General features: G+C 36.7%; 2 protein-coding genes across 2 annotated transcripts in view; one reads left to right on the top strand and one right to left on the bottom strand.

Moving 5' to 3' along the window:
- LOC121950930 (solute carrier organic anion transporter family member 5A1-like) overlaps window positions 1-5,742 on the top strand; it is a 75,585-nt gene extending 69,843 nt beyond the window's left edge. Inside the window, exons 10-11 of the transcript XR_006106364.2 lie at window positions 4,103-4,184; window positions 5,125-5,742. The gene's annotated coding sequence lies outside the window, so the exon portion shown is untranslated. The remainder of the gene's footprint in view (window positions 1-4,102; window positions 4,185-5,124) is intronic.
- On the bottom strand, window positions 267-14,632 carry stard3nl (STARD3 N-terminal like). Its single transcript, XM_042497064.2, has 9 exons — window positions 14,473-14,632; window positions 10,495-10,871; window positions 6,652-6,729; window positions 5,735-5,812; window positions 4,926-4,979; window positions 3,565-3,682; window positions 2,285-2,383; window positions 1,365-1,432; window positions 267-1,199 (listed from the first exon to the last, which is right to left on the bottom strand). The coding sequence occupies exons 2-8, from the start codon at window positions 10,696-10,698 to the stop codon at window positions 1,368-1,370; spliced, it is 696 nt and encodes a 231-aa protein (XP_042352998.1). The 5' UTR covers window positions 10,699-10,871; window positions 14,473-14,632; the 3' UTR covers window positions 267-1,199; window positions 1,365-1,367.
- Window positions 14,633-15,357: the final 725 nt, after the last annotated feature.

The raw sequence follows: 15,357 nt of genomic DNA, 5'->3' as shown, positions 1-15,357 counted from the left end.
TTTCTTAAAAAAATGTCCTAAAAGTATAATACAATTTTTAAAAACTCCACAGTATCATTATCAGAATTTTTTTTCATACTACATTTTACTGTTAATAGAAAATTCTAGTAAAGTTTTTATTTTCAGGACTTTTACTTGCAATAGTTAAATAATATATGTAGAGTATCACCTTAAAAAGATCCGAGGACTTTTTATGTGCTGTCCAGACTTCTGTGCCCGCATTGTTTAGGAACATTTTTATGCCATGAAAAAAATATAAAAAAATATATTTTATAAGATTTCACATTTTAATGATTCTATTATACAGACAAGCTTTTCATAAAAACAAAACCAATCGGCTTGCGAGGCATGCATGAAGACATATGTACATGTACTTTCAGCTCATACTGAACTCCAACTGTGTCTAATAGCAGCTTGTTTTTTGGAGCAGTTTACAGTTCATTCCTTCATGTTTAAGTGCTGCACATTCACGGCTCACTTTGTTTTACAATAATACCTCAGACAGTATTATTCTTAATATTATAATGTTGTTCCAATGTTCTGTGCAAGTTGTTTCTCCACTTTTTTAAGACCTTGAAGTAGTCGAATACATTTTTAAGTTACCATTAAACACAGTAAATTGTAAATATTCCGCTTCTTGCTTTTTGCTACAAACGTGGTCCATAAGCTCAATACTGGCCGAAAAAAAATCCTTTTCTTTATGCAGTCTGTGGAGCAAGCTTATTGTCCTTTACAGTGACTTCAAACCCGAGCGTGTGAAAACGATTAACAGAAGTAAACGTGAAAATATGACATTAATACTTTAAATACGAAAGAAACTGTCATCAAATGTGTAGAAACACTCTGAATTTACAGTCTGATTCTAAAATTGATCCATAATCTGATTTTTCTCATGCATTTGGGCCAAAATGTGCAATTTTGTGTATAAATCTGGATTATTTTGAATCTCCAGAGTTTTGATGAGAAAAAAAATCCAGGAAATTAATGACAATTATTGAACGGTGACACTGGCGTTGCTTTTAAAGCGGCACTTTTGCAGTCCCAGGTGTACATGCAGAGGGCTCACGTCAGGAACAGAGGAGCATTCGTGGGGATGAAAACACAGACTGCTTTCAGGCCAATAAAAACTCAACAGGCAGAAAGTGTAAGGCAGAGTTTTCCCTTAGCACAGCGGGAGAACAACTTCCCAAGTGAAGATCCTGCGAAAACAAAACATTTTGCTGTCAGATATTATTTTTTCTACTTAAAATTGAAAACAAAATGGAAAGTCGAACAAAAGACCAAAACAATGCGCGTTTACTGTTTGTTAGATACTGATTGTGCCTGAGTCGCGCTGAAGGACGCGACGCGCAGGTACAGATTACCTGTTAGGTCACCTGCTGAATGAGCCCTTTTTCGGGATCATGTTTATCATCCAGGTCCTCGTCGGAGTCTGAACACGAGACAGAAACAAAACCAGCGTCAAGACAAAACTGCAAATTCTACATCAGATCACATCACATGAACTACAAAATTATCTCAAACTAAAACTACTCATTCCAAATCTGGGCATGATGGGAAATACAGGCGTGATCGCGACTACAGTAAAAACGTTTTTGAAAGGCTGAACGTATGTACGAATGTACTGAAGCTGCAGAGGTACTTTTACTACGCTAACAGGCCAAAATCACTTTCAACTTTCATACACTCAACTACAAATGAAACGCTTATTAATGAGAGATTTATTTAAAATTGCTGACAACTGAGATTGGGACTTTATGATTTCAACAATTTAACGTAGATGCTGCAAAACCTTTGTTTCCAAATGAAACTTGTCAATGAAAAGTTAGATTCTTAAAAGTTATTTAACGATAGCTTGACAGTGATTTCATCTAACAGCACTCCAGCGAAAAAGTTTATTATCTTTGTGAAATGTGGAAATAAAAAAACCTTTTTGAATAAAACACACGGAGGACGATGAATTTATGACCATAAAAGTGTCTATTTGGTCACCCAACAGAAGAAGGAGAAATCTGGCGCTTCTGTCTGGTTTTCTTGTCTAATTTGGCTTTTTTCAATCTGCGTGTGAGATTCAACTCTTGGATGTCGAGTTTGAGAAGAGAAAATGTATTAAATTACTTTTTTTTATTTTCAAAAAAGAAATATTAATTTAAGTCATTTTAATGTAATTTAAAGCCTTATATTTAGATGATATACTTCATCACACTGAGCTCGAGAATCGAAAATAAAAAGCTGCGCTAAGTGTGAGATATTTGGGCGTTAATGTGAGTGCGAGTCGACAGACCTGCCACGGACTCCGGTGGAGAGTAGAACTGTCCGTCAGATAAAGGACCCGGACCCAGGAGGGGAGCTCGCTCTGTGGCGTCCATGATGGACTGATATCCTGAAACACAAAAACGGAGGACGCATGAAGAGAGCAGCGACTGTCACAGCGGGAGAAAGACGGCGTCCTGTACTTTCATCAGTGTTTGTTGAGCCATAAACTAAAAACTCTCATTTTATTTTCATTCTTTTGTTTCTGTGACTTTAGGGCCGTAAAATAAGAATAAAAATCGATTTAACTCAAGCGGATGGCGGAGTCCACACAGCAAATATAACGACGACCAAAGTGGAGATCGATATCGTCCGGACTGGGGCTGCAACAATGAATTGAGAAAATCAATTATAATTGAAAATTAAATGTGTTGGCAAAGAATAAAATTAATTGATTGTGTCGCACGATTATTACGTCACATGCACGCCGGCACGCCGGTGTTTTAAAGAGGCACAGCGGAGGCAGAGAGGACGCTTTGTACAAAAACGTCAAAAGTTTGGGAGCGCGTCACGTTACGCAAAACAAGGAAGTGTGTTAGCTGCAAAATATGCAAAAGTGACACGGCACACGAGCACCACGGTTATGATGCAGCATCGAAAGCGAAAGTGAGGAGGAGTGACGGCAGGTAAGCCTGGACAAAAAACACGTATGTTCAGTTTTAAAGTGAGGAAACGTAACGGCATGCTGTTAAAGTTTGTTATTCATAATGTAACATTATTTTGACGGCTCAGGGATGTTTATGCAACTTTCTGCACTTCTGTCAATGACAATCTGTTTTTGAACAAAGTGATGGGAGAAAAAAATACTTGTTTTATTATTATTTCTCTTTTTATTTATTTTTTTAAATCAGATTCGTTTATTAATCAAAAAATTAACTGACCGATAAATCGATTAACAAAATAATCCATTAGTTGCGGCCCTGGTCCGGATCCTGGGACCTTTGACACATCATGTCATGTCTCTGTCCTCACTTCAGTGTCAACAGAGGCCCAAAATACCCCAAAATACTTCAAAATGAGATTAAATTCAAAGCAGAATTACCGCCGCAGCTGTTTGCCTCTTCACGGCAGTTACACTTTACATCGACGTCGGTGAAACACGGACGCTTCGGATCTCTACGATCAGCTCAGTTTAAAGATTTGTGTCATAAATTCAGTATCTGGCCGAACGTCTGCCGTTCTGCTCCTCAGATGTGATGTCGATTAAGAAAAGTGTTTTTGCAGAAAGCAAAAAAGCGACAGTCAACTCACTGTTTTCGTCTTCGGCCTCCTGAGGCAGCACTTTGAAGTCGAGCAGCCACGTTTCTATCCACGCCAACACGAAGGAGATGATGGGCAGCAGGTACCCGAAGGCCCCCTGAGACAGCAGCTGCACACACGCACACACACACACACACACACACACACACACACACACACACACACACACAGACACAGAGACACACACACACACACACACACACACACACACCCACACACAGACACACAGACACACACACACACACACACACACTTAGTTTTCAGTACATTGATGAGATATGAACAGATTTTGGGGGATTTTCTGGCACACAGCGGTGAGAACTGCAGCCGATTAAAAGTTTAAAAGGTTGGAGTTCCTTCAGTCTTCGTTGTTCAGGAAGAGTTTTACTCTGAGCTGAATTATCCTAAACTGCTAAAAATGCTGAAAACAGCAGTTTCACATTCATTTTTTGCTCCTGAGGCTGCTTGTTGTGGAGGGCAGAAATGGGAATATCTCTGTCTAAAGCCAGTGTTCGGTTTGTCCCCTCAGGGCTACTGTAGAAACGTGACAGTGCAACACGGGGATTTCCACGAAAAACCTCCGGCCGAAGATATAAACGGCTCATTCTCAGGTAACCGTAACACAACTGTTCTTATTTTTTAGGTGATTAAACCCTAAAGAAAACACACTTATTATATTACATTTTTGCCAATATATGCACCCCTCCCAAAAAAAGGAATATTTCAGATTATAGATTATGTGAGTGTTGAATTCCTAATATGTATTTATCAGAGAGTCATTCATAGACATTAACTCTGACTGCAAAAGAAAAAAAATCCCTTGTAAGACTTTATGATTTGGGAACTATCATCAGACTTTTATATAAAAGTGAATAATAAAAAAAAAACATATATATATATATAATCTTAAATAATAATAATAATAATAATATAAAACATATTTTAAATGATAATAAAAAATAAATACATGGAAAAAAACTTGGCGAAGCAATGTTACTGTTATTAACAATAATTTATGGCTGAGAAAACTGATGCATTTTCAGTAAAAACCTTTCAGAAATATTTCCTCTGTTCAAAATTATTTTCCTGAATAAAATATAGAGAGTCAAAGCTAATTATTGTGTTTCTTGGTATATTTTTATCTGCAAACTAAACACCAGTGTGGCGATATTAACAAATATTTAACGGTAGTTCTGCAGCTGAGCAGCAGGTGGAGTAATGAGCAAACGCTCTGAGGCTGCCGACCTCTTGACCTCTGAGCAGAAACACGTTTTAACGCCCGTCTGACGTCATCGTTCTCAAACTGAACTCAAACATCTTTTTTAAATTACGATTAATCACATGACTCTTACCTTTGATAAAATGACTTTAACGATCAAGAAAGCGCAGCTGACCGCAGTGGTGATCTGTGAAAACAGAAAACACTCATCAGACACCAAACGCAGCAGAAATGGTTTAATTTAGGTGATTTTATGTCATCGTAACATTTTCTGCAAAACATTTTTTACACTCTTTTAATCTGTATTTATTTCTGTGCTTTTCCCACTGCAGCTACTGAATTTCCCCTCAGGGCAACAATAAAGATTTATTGTTATTATTGTCTTTGTGTGCGTTTTAGTGCAATCATGTTTAAAACTCACCTGTTAATGTATTATTTTGAATCTTATTTAAATATTTCTTTTACTTTTATGTCTTTGTAAAGCATGTTGTACCTTGTTTTTGAACAATACTATATAAACAACACTACTACTACCACTATTATTATTATTATTATTATTATTATTATTATTATTATTATTATTATTATTATTTGAATGATGTCTGAATATTGTCATTTTTAATTGTATTTCTGAATATAAATGATTGTTAAGGCCAAGAAAATGTTTTGTTAAATCAGAGGCAGAAATACAGAACACCTTTACACTCATTTACATGACGGTAAACAACAACTTAAACAACACTTAATGTAGGACGTTTCTCTGCATGTAAACAATGACTGTGCTATATCAAAAAATGAAAAATCAATCCATCATCAATAAAAACAGACTCATTTTAACTAAATCTTACAGAGAGCATGAGTTTGTTTCAGCAGCGTCGCCCTCTGCTGGCACGAATAAAGTCAAACTGTCACGACAGTCTCCGAAAAGAGAAGAAAACTTACCGCGATGGCCCACCAGTGACGCAGCTTACAGACGGCGTACGCCAGGATGAGCGTGGCAAACCTGAAAACGGCCAGCAGCTGAGAGAGGAGAGATGGAGGAGAGATGGAGGAGAGATGGAGGAGAGATGGAGGAGAGATGGAGGAGAGATGGAGGAGAGATGGAGGAGAGATGGAGGAGAGATGGAGGAGAGAAGTCAACGGAAACAATCAGGAATAAATAGAAAAATATTTTTTTTTAAAAACAACAACAAAGGGATAAAAACACACAAAAAGTTGACTGGTAGAAAGAAAACGGGAGGATAACAAAGACAAGAGAAAGAAAACGACTAAGAACCATAAAATCTATCTAATCTACGTATGTATGTGTTACTTATTCGTTTTATTGTTATTATTTACTATTATTATTTATTATTTTGAGCTCCTCGGCTGTGGAACGATCTGCCTGAAGATCTCCGACACGCTGCATCGCTGTCTTCTTTAAATCACTTCAAATCAAATCGTATTTTTATTGAAAGACATTTCTACAATCTCTTTTTAATGGATTGTTTTATTAAGATTTGGTACCTTTCTCCTGAAACTGCACTCAAGTCTTACACTGTTCTGATTTTAATTTCAACCACTGATCTCACATTTTTCTTCTGTTGTATCTGTTGCTTTTCTAACATTTTCCTTTTCCTGTCTTATAATTTCCTTTTGAGATGAGTTTAAATTTTCTTTGATGGTTTTGATAAATGCTCTGTAATTAAACGTTATTATTATTACTCTCTCTACCTCCACACACACTCCAGACTGACGTCTTCTGTCTGTGTATTTTGTTGCACCTTCGTCTAAATTTGTCGCCTGTTTGAGAAAATAAAAAGTGAAGTTAAAGTAAATAAACAAAAATGTGCAAAAAATAAAATAAAGTAAAAACTTACAAAAATGTCGAAGAAGGAGGCGCGGTAGTCGTAGTGCAGGACTTCTTTATCCAGCTGCGTAGGAATGCCGCCATTCACCTGCCGAACACAAAAAAAGCTGATGAACACGCGGTTTAAAAATTCATTTAACTTATTTAAACACAACATTTTTAAGTTAAAAGGAAAAATATGAAAGATTTGATGGGACTTTTCTGCACTGAATCTCCAGATGTAGACTTCACTGCAGCACCATGACATATTTTAACAGCTTCATCTCTTCGTGTTGGGTTATTTTTTGGGGGATTTGCATCAGACTTTTATATTAATATTATTATTTTTCAGCGCGGGCCTGTCCCCTGAAAGTCAGAGATTCGAATCATCAGTCGGACACCCCTCAGTCGACTGAGATGCTTCAAGTCAAGCAGATTTGATAGATTTTACATGTAGTATATAATTTTTTTTTTGTTGTGGTTTTTCATCTAAACACACTCAACACTCATGACAAAAACCTGGTTTCAAAGGTTAAAATTCTGAAAATGAATGAGTATTTGATATTTATTATTAGAACTGATGTTGGTTAAAAAAATAAACTCTATGAAAGTAGAAAATGATTTTAATGTGTAATATTTTTAAAGCTTGATTTTAGAAAGTGCATTTTGTGCGCAGAGCAGAATGAGTGTATTTGACACTGCACATAAAATAATAATATATAAAAATCAATGTTGCTGCTATTCATTAACATATCCCAGGCTGTGACTATTAAAATAAATAATATACTTAGCATGACGTTTATTAAAAATAATCCTTTATTTTCATCTTCTAAAAACATAATAGCATCATGACAAAAACCTCAGTTTTAAAGGGTTAAAATTCAGAAACTTAATAAAGTAGTAGAAGATAATATTTATGTATAATATTTTTAAAAGCTTGATTCTGAAAAGCACATTTTGTGCGCAGAGCGATACGAGCGTGTGATTTTAAAGCGGACCCTGAAGGGTTAATGAAACGCAGCAGTGGTCTTTACTTCAGGAGGCTTTTTCTGTAAAACACTCCTAAAAACTGAAGATGTCAAACAGAGATACAAAATGAACTTGGGACTGAAAATGCAAACCACGCCTCGTCTGACTGGATCGACTTTTTTCCGCTCAGGTATCTTCGGCACGAGTGGAATGAGGCTTTTTGGCAGGAAGGACCGCTTGTTGTTGAAACTGTTTTGGTGACTAAATCTGGCTCTGGTATTTCCCGCCCCACAATAACACTGTTTGTTCACCTGTATCTCAAGTTTTATTCTTATCCAGAGATTTCATATTATTCTATTATTCCATTCCATTATTATTATTATTATTATTAAAAAGTCAGAATCTTAAAAATATTAACTCTAAATACTTTTACATGATGTTAGAAAAAGTCAAATTATGGTGCTAGTCCGACTAAAACTGGACTTTTAAAATACATGTTAACACCTAAACATCCACCTGAAATTGGACTAAATCAAATTTCTGGAAGTCAGACTAACACACCTCGAAAATGCGACAGTCAGCAGCTCCTTCAGGAACGAGCCTTAGTCGGCCTACCTCTGCAGTTAGGGACTGTTCGTTATTTATGAGGGGAGGGAAGGAGTGCTGCAAAATGGTCAGGCTTTTTTTTAAATTATTAACTCATTGAGTGCCATTAACATGTATATATGTCAAAGTGTGTTTTCAACAGCTGGCACAAGGGGGCGCTCTCACACTCCCTGTGTGTAATTTTGGGGCTGCTGGTATTCGTAGTTGTAGTACAAAAGAGCAGGGCGATCTGTACGGACGTGATTCGAAACTACAGCAACGAAGCTACATCAATTCAACATCGGCCTAAAATCTGGCTCTTCTATTGGCTCAACTATTTTATATTTATTTTTTATTTTAAAAAAGTCACACTGCCGCCACCCTCCTCCTCTGATAAATAAAGTACAGCCCCACAACACTGGCATGGAAACTAAGCCATGTACTGCTCAAAACATATAATAATATCATAAAAATAACGTTTTTTTATATCGTGCTGTACACTTACAATAAATGTAAAAAAACACAGGAAAAAAATGTAAAACACAACACAAAAGAAACAATATAAGAACACAGGAAAAATGTTAGAAAAGCAAAAAAACACAGAAAATGTTCTTATTTTTTTATTTTTATATACTGGTGTTGGTGCTTATTTCTGCTTGCTATAATTATCTATGCTGGCATCAGAGCGACTGTCACGAATCGCAATTTCCCCTCCGGGATCAATAAAGTATTTCTGATTATGATCCTGATATTTTATATTGGCAATTTCAATTTGCGCAATTTCATAGTCAAAGGAAACCCAACTATTTTTAAGAAGCTGGAATTAGCCAATGATTGACTCTGAAAATGACTGAAAGTTTGGGTTTTTTTTGTCAATAATCATTTGGTGTAGACACTAAAGTTTCCCAAAGGATGAATCAGTTTTACAGTTCTGCTTTTACAGTTCTGGTGAGATGATTAACTGCTTTCATCGTCTCAGTGCGTGTACTCTGTGCAGTCATAAAGCTGACCGTGACCCTGCACCCGACAAAATAACGCAGCGGCGAAACTGCTCAGATTTGGCCGTACAGGTGAGACAGAAAAGCAGGCAAATCTCCAAAAAGGAAACTGCTGAGCGCACATTAGAGATCCAGTCCGGCAGGTTCACAGAGAGACAGAAATATAAAAGTGAGTTACTGTTCGTACTGGAGTTTAAACACATTTATACAAAACACCAGTGTTTGGCGTACACACCGAAGCATTCTGGGAATGTGTGCCGCGGTGAAAGTACTTCCTCGTTCAGGGAACAAAGTTTTACAAGTCATGACCTGGATTCACTTTCAGAGCGTCGCCCGACTCGTTTCTGTTCGGCCTTGACACAATTCAAACAAAAATATTTGACCATAAAGTCGTCGCGGTGTGCGGCGGCTGATATGTTTTAGTAGTATCTGATAAAAGTACTGCAGAAAAAACTGAGTCTCATGACAGAAAGGAGCTGGATTCTTGTGACAGTACGTGAAAATGTGAGTCAGCGTTCGGTATTTGTATTTAAAAAATAAATAAATATTAAAGTCCACTGATTAAAGAAAAATAATCATGGTTTCACAAAACCTCACTAAAAGGCAAAAATGTTTTTACTCTGTTTTCAGTCTCTAAATAAAAGGTGTTTTTCTTGCTTTTACTTTGTTTTGTGTTTGTTTTTAATCATTTGTTTCTCTTTCTGTTTTTAACTTTAGTTTATATTTTATTATTATTTTCACTACTATTTTTTTGAGACAGAAGAAAATTTAGGAACAGAAGATCATTCATCTTTTGCTGTATTTTGTGTTTGTTTTTAATTATTTGTTTTCTTTCTGTTTTGTCTTTTGTTTTTTACTTTAGTTTATATTTTTATTATTAGTTTTACTGTTTTGTCACACTATATTTCTTGTGCTCTTTTCTTAAGGCCATTAAAAAAATATATGTATATATATGTTATTGTTCTGTTTTTTTTTTAGAAACAGAAGAATATTTATCTTTATATTATATATTTATATTTATCTTTTTATTTTGTGTTTGTTTTTAATTATTTGATTACATTTCTGGGTTTTTTTTTTAACTTTAGTTTATATTTTATTATTATTATTATTTTATTTTTTTAGGAAACAGAAGAATATTTAGAAACAGAAGATAATTTACCTTTTGCTTTATTTTGTGTTTGTTTTTAATAATTTGTTTAGCTTTTTGTTTAGTTTTGGTTTTTAACTTTAGTTTATATTTTCTTATTATTATTTTTATTGTTTTATTTATTTATGTAGAAACAGAGGAGCGTTTATCTGACACACACAGAGACATGTCTTACATTGAGCTCTATGATCCAGAGCAAGGTGACGAACAGGAGGTCAAAGGTGACGAACAGGCAGAAGGTCCTCCTCACGTCAGAGATGCACTTCTTCTCCCCGGCTTCGTACGGCTCCACCCTGGCGGAGATGGGCGTGGTGCTGATAGAGCCCGCCCCCCTGCCCGTCAGCCGTGAATCGGCGCTGCTGCTGCATCGGCTGTCCATCCCGGGTCACGCCCCCTCCTCCACCCTGAGCAGGGCCGGCCCCGCCCGCCGCTCAACACCAGGTGGACTCAGGTGAGTCAGAGGAGGCGGAGTCAGAGGAGGCGGGTCATCGGACGTCAGGGCCTCTTAGTGGATTTGGACTCAGTCTGTAGAGGTGAACTTCATCACTGCGTCTGCAGAGAGAAACAAAAGGTCAACAAATCTATCAGGATGAGATTTATTAACTTTCACAGTCAGCGACTTCTTTAAAATAACCTCCTCGTTTGCTTTTGTGTGATGTTATGTTTTTTAATTAGTCGTCTATTTTAATGAATCGATTTTAGTTTCTCTTTTAATTGACTCTTTTATTCCGTCTCGATCGTGTTTAATTCTGTTATTAGTTCTGTTAGTTCTGCATTTACTGCCAGTAATCTTTGAACCGTATTTACTCAAATCAGTACGGGTTGTAGTTGTTATTTTTGTTGTGTAGTTGTTTCTCTCTTGTTTACATCTACTTTGAATTTTGTCTGTTTTTCGCCGGGCATCATCGTCTAGCTGTTACAGTTGTGTTTCCTCTGCAAGAATCCTTTCTGCTTCTGCTTTGCCGTGTTTGTAAAGCACTTTGCAAACTGCTTTTATAGCTGCTACATAAATAAACTTATCATTATCATCATTGTTATCATTAGTATTAGTATAATAACTTTAAAGCTGCAATGATAATTAACTTAATATAACCTTCTACCGCACTCGCCGTCATTATTTCCAATCAAAGGCCACGTAGGCGTGTTATGGAGCCATGATGGAGGCGAGCCCCTTATACGTGGGAGCGTCCACGTATGAGGGATTTCTGGCAGCTGATAGTCCACGATTTTACAGAGGAAGTGTGGATTCAAAACTTCTGATGATCCGCTCAACTTTCTCAGAGTTATGTGATGCAATAACAGCTCTGTAGCTCCTGCTGCATCATGAGGGAGCCAGTTCCTGCTGACAAGCACACAGACACAGCATCATGTGACCTAGAAAAGACTAAAAAGAGTTTCTATTGCAGTTTTGTGAAATATGGCTTTTTTCAAATCACCTGAAAAACCACTTCATGCGGGCGTAAAAACTTTTATTGCATTAGATGGGAGTTTTTTCAAAGTTTACGTGTTCCCATTAGGACTATTTTGTCTTCACAATTTCAATTTGAACAGTTTGAGGGTTAATGGAAACCCGCAAAATGTGACATACTGTAAAAGAGCGAGAAACAGAGAGAACTTTAAAACAATAAAGGAAGGGAAACAGCAAACATACTGTAACTCCTGTGAGTCAAATCATGTACTGTAATTTCCCCTGAAAGTAAAACCCTCCACCAATTTCCTCTTTTAGAGCAACAGAACTTTTGTTTAAACCAGATTTGACTCTTCGCTTTTTGACAGTTTTTTTTTTTTAGGGAATTATTTCTATGACCCCAAAAAATCGTTTTTTCGCGCTCCAGGTATTACTCAAGCTACTTTATGTAATCAGGAAATGTCTTCGTGGAGAGACTTAATATACAAATGTCAAAGTCCTTCAGGAGGAGACGAATAACTGCCTCTAATATCAAGGTGCAGTTTTCTCACAGTGAGTGCACAGCACCGGAAACCAGTGCTGCTCAGTTCAGTATGAAGGGGTTTGAGGAACCTTTACAACCACAGACAAATAAAAAATCTGCAGAACAGAAACACCAAACAAGAAGTGAGGTCATTCAAAAACACCGTCAGCACTTAATACAGTAATGTGTCCTCCAGGGCACTGATAAACTGATTTTTCCCTCCACAGAGCTTGATTTGGTTCAGTCAGATACACGAGAGGAATACTCTCTATGACGCTTTCAGACTGCAGAAAGTCCTCATTGCAAATATATATTATTTTGCATGAAGGGTTTTTTGTACATGAACTAATTTCTGAAAGAGACAAATAATCATTTGAGCAACATGTGAATAAGAGGAGAGGAAATTAGCAGCCACTGGTAAAAAAAAACAAACCGAAAGCTTTCCATCATCGTGTGTGCAGATTTAAATAGAAACAGGTTCCTGTTTCACCGTCGCGTGCACAATAATGCCCATAACAAGCTCGAATTAACAGGAAACGTGTTGCTTTAGCAAAACTGCTCTTCAAACTTTGCAGCAGAAACAGACGTTTAGTCTGACGGTTGTTATGTTGAAACTGAACTTACAATCTGAATCATAAAGACGTAAACTTTAACATCTGTGTGTTCAGACTCGCTCAGCTTTAATCTGAGCTGCCTGCTGGTCACATGATTTCTATGGATTAGTGAACGTCACTGAAACATCCGTGAAAGTGCGTTTCTGCAGCGTTTTCGTCCATCTGCAGATGAATGCAGGCATGCAGAACAAGCTCTTTAAATCTTGTGCTTGTTTAAGACAAATGCATATTTGTGAATAAGACTGTGAAACCAGAGCCGTGACTATCAGCTTATTTCTCCTAAAAGACTTTAAAATAACATTAATGAATTAGGACCAGATTATTGATATATAAACTGGGTTTAATTTTGGCCACTTAAAAGACTCCCCAAACTGATAGCCACACATATATATATCTTAAGGTTAAGATTATTCGGGCTGATATTTGGCATTTTGCTGATTATATGAATCACCATTTCTTTTTAATGATCGCCCTCCATAAAATTAATTATTTAAACAGCTGAAAGAAAGTGTCAGCATGACTTTTTCTTTTTAGTTTTTACTGAAATTTCCACTTTTTTATAAAAATAAAAAAGTTGCTGGGAACTTGCCGTCTTTGTTTCAGTTTTGATTTAACATTTGCTAAAGGCATTTTAAGTTCTGTGTTGAAATTTTTTATATTCCTAATTCTAAGCATTGACGTATCTTAGTATTGAAGTATTTATTTATATTTTCTTATTGTTTTATTTTGGGGGGGGGGGGGGGGATGACTGAATACAATTATTTTTTGTAGGTGCTGCCCCAGACCTCTGCACAGTAATTTAAACATTGTAATCCAGGTGATAATTTAATTATTTGGAGTCATTTTTGATCCAGTAGATGTTTTTGCTTTATTCAATACAAAAATTCTTCTCGATGGTTTATTATGTGCACATTTCGTGCCATATTTCCAGCTGATTTTATCATCTATTTTGCCTCCAAGAAATAGATTTTTTGTGAACCTTTTTAATGTTAACTCCACCTACCTGGACCTGCACCTGTGTATTAGCCCCATATTTACCAAAATCATTATTTAACTCAAATTCAATGACCATTTGTTACTACAAAATCATATTTTAATCGCTCATTTTTGCATCGATCTCCAATAGTTGGACTGAGCTTAAACAAGAAAAAATGTATCATCAGCAAACAAGACCAACTTCAAGACATTTGCAACCTTACAAGAGTCATTTCTGCATAAAAAATAAATAGTGAAAGAGGGTCCTGCAGGTGAAAGCTGCTCTGGATGACGTCTTCTCTGCATCACTTTAACTTGAATTACTCATTAATAAATCTGCAGCAGGAAACGCAAAGTGCAGGAAAACACTGACAGTCAGCGGCGGAAAGGAGGCCAAAAACAACACCAACACCGCCGCGGATAAACCCCAGCTCACATCTGAGCTGCTGAGCCCCGCATACAGCTGAAAAACGAACAGAAGAGGCTGAAATGACATAAAAACATGTAATAACCGTGCAGCCGCGCAGGGACGCCACAGTAACGCTGTCAAACAGCAGCTCTGTTTAAGCTAGCTAGCTAGCGTGAAGTGACGCATTAAAATCGTCTTTTTAAAGTCTCAGTTTGAGTCCTCACCCTTCAAAGTCGCTGCTCCGGCGGGTTAGTTTTCTGAATCAGCCCTGAGAGGGTTTCAGTCGGCAGGTTTCAGCCTCACCGCTGCAGAAAAGTCATATGTTTCCTCTTCGTTTGCTCGGGGAGGAAGGAGGGTAACCGGAATATGAGGGAAAACAGAAGCGAGGGATTCTGGGATATGGAGTTTGTAGCTGCACCGGCGGCTTCCAGCTGATGGATCAGAGGGGGCCCCCCAGCGGCCACGACGGAGAGCAGCAGCTTTTCAGGGATTTTCTTTCTTTGTTTTATTTATGGATTAAAAAAAACGTCAAATTTCAATGATATCAATAAAATATTTTAAAAATACTACTAGTCCGACTATTACTACTACTATAGATAATACTAATAATAGTAGTAGTGGTAGTGGTAGTATTGTTGTTGTTGTTGTTACTGTTATCAGTATTCCAGCAAAAAAAACACAAATTATGTCAAAACATGAACACTAATATTACTACTTCTACTACTACCAATAATAATAATAATAATAATAATAATAATAATAATAATAATAATAATAATAATAATGGATTACTATTATTACTATTATCATTATTATTATTATTATTATTATTATTATTATTATTATTATTATTATTATTATTATTATTATTATTATTATTATTATATAGTCTGGGTGGGTGCGGATCTGAAGGGGAGGGAACAACAGAGTGGAGCTCGCTGTGTGTGAGAGCAGGAAGAGGAGGGAGGGCTCATCCAACTCTGACTCACTCCAGGAAGAGGAGCGCTCTGACAGACACGGTGTTAACAAAAGAGCTCGTTTCTCATGTAGAAACACTGATCACCTCGACTTTTAGGATGTAAATTATTGTTAGGATCAGAAGTCTTGTA

Source organism: Plectropomus leopardus, chromosome 12, assembly GCF_026936395.1.
Source record: "Plectropomus leopardus strain MGB_pleo_1.0 chromosome 12, ASM2693639v1, whole genome shotgun sequence".
In the NCBI taxonomy this organism is placed as follows: domain Eukaryota; kingdom Metazoa; phylum Chordata; class Actinopteri; order Perciformes; family Serranidae; genus Plectropomus; species Plectropomus leopardus.
The sequence above is the reverse complement of the archived record's forward strand: the minus strand, read 5'-3'. Positions and strand labels throughout refer to the sequence as shown.

Bases quoted from the DNA above. Each gene is read 5' to 3' on its own strand.
- stard3nl (XM_042497064.2), bottom strand. From the start codon at position 10,698: ATGGACAGCCGATGCAGCAGCAGCGCCGATTCACGGCTGACGGGCAGG. The intron at 3,683-4,925 runs GTAAGAGTCATG...GCGTGTGTGCAG, and splicing joins TTAAAGTCATTTTATCAAAG to CTGCTGTCTCAGGGGGCCTT. The intron at 2,384-3,564 runs GTGAGTTGACTG...TTTGTGTTTCAG, and splicing joins GGAGGCCGAAGACGAAAACA to GATATCAGTCCATCATGGAC.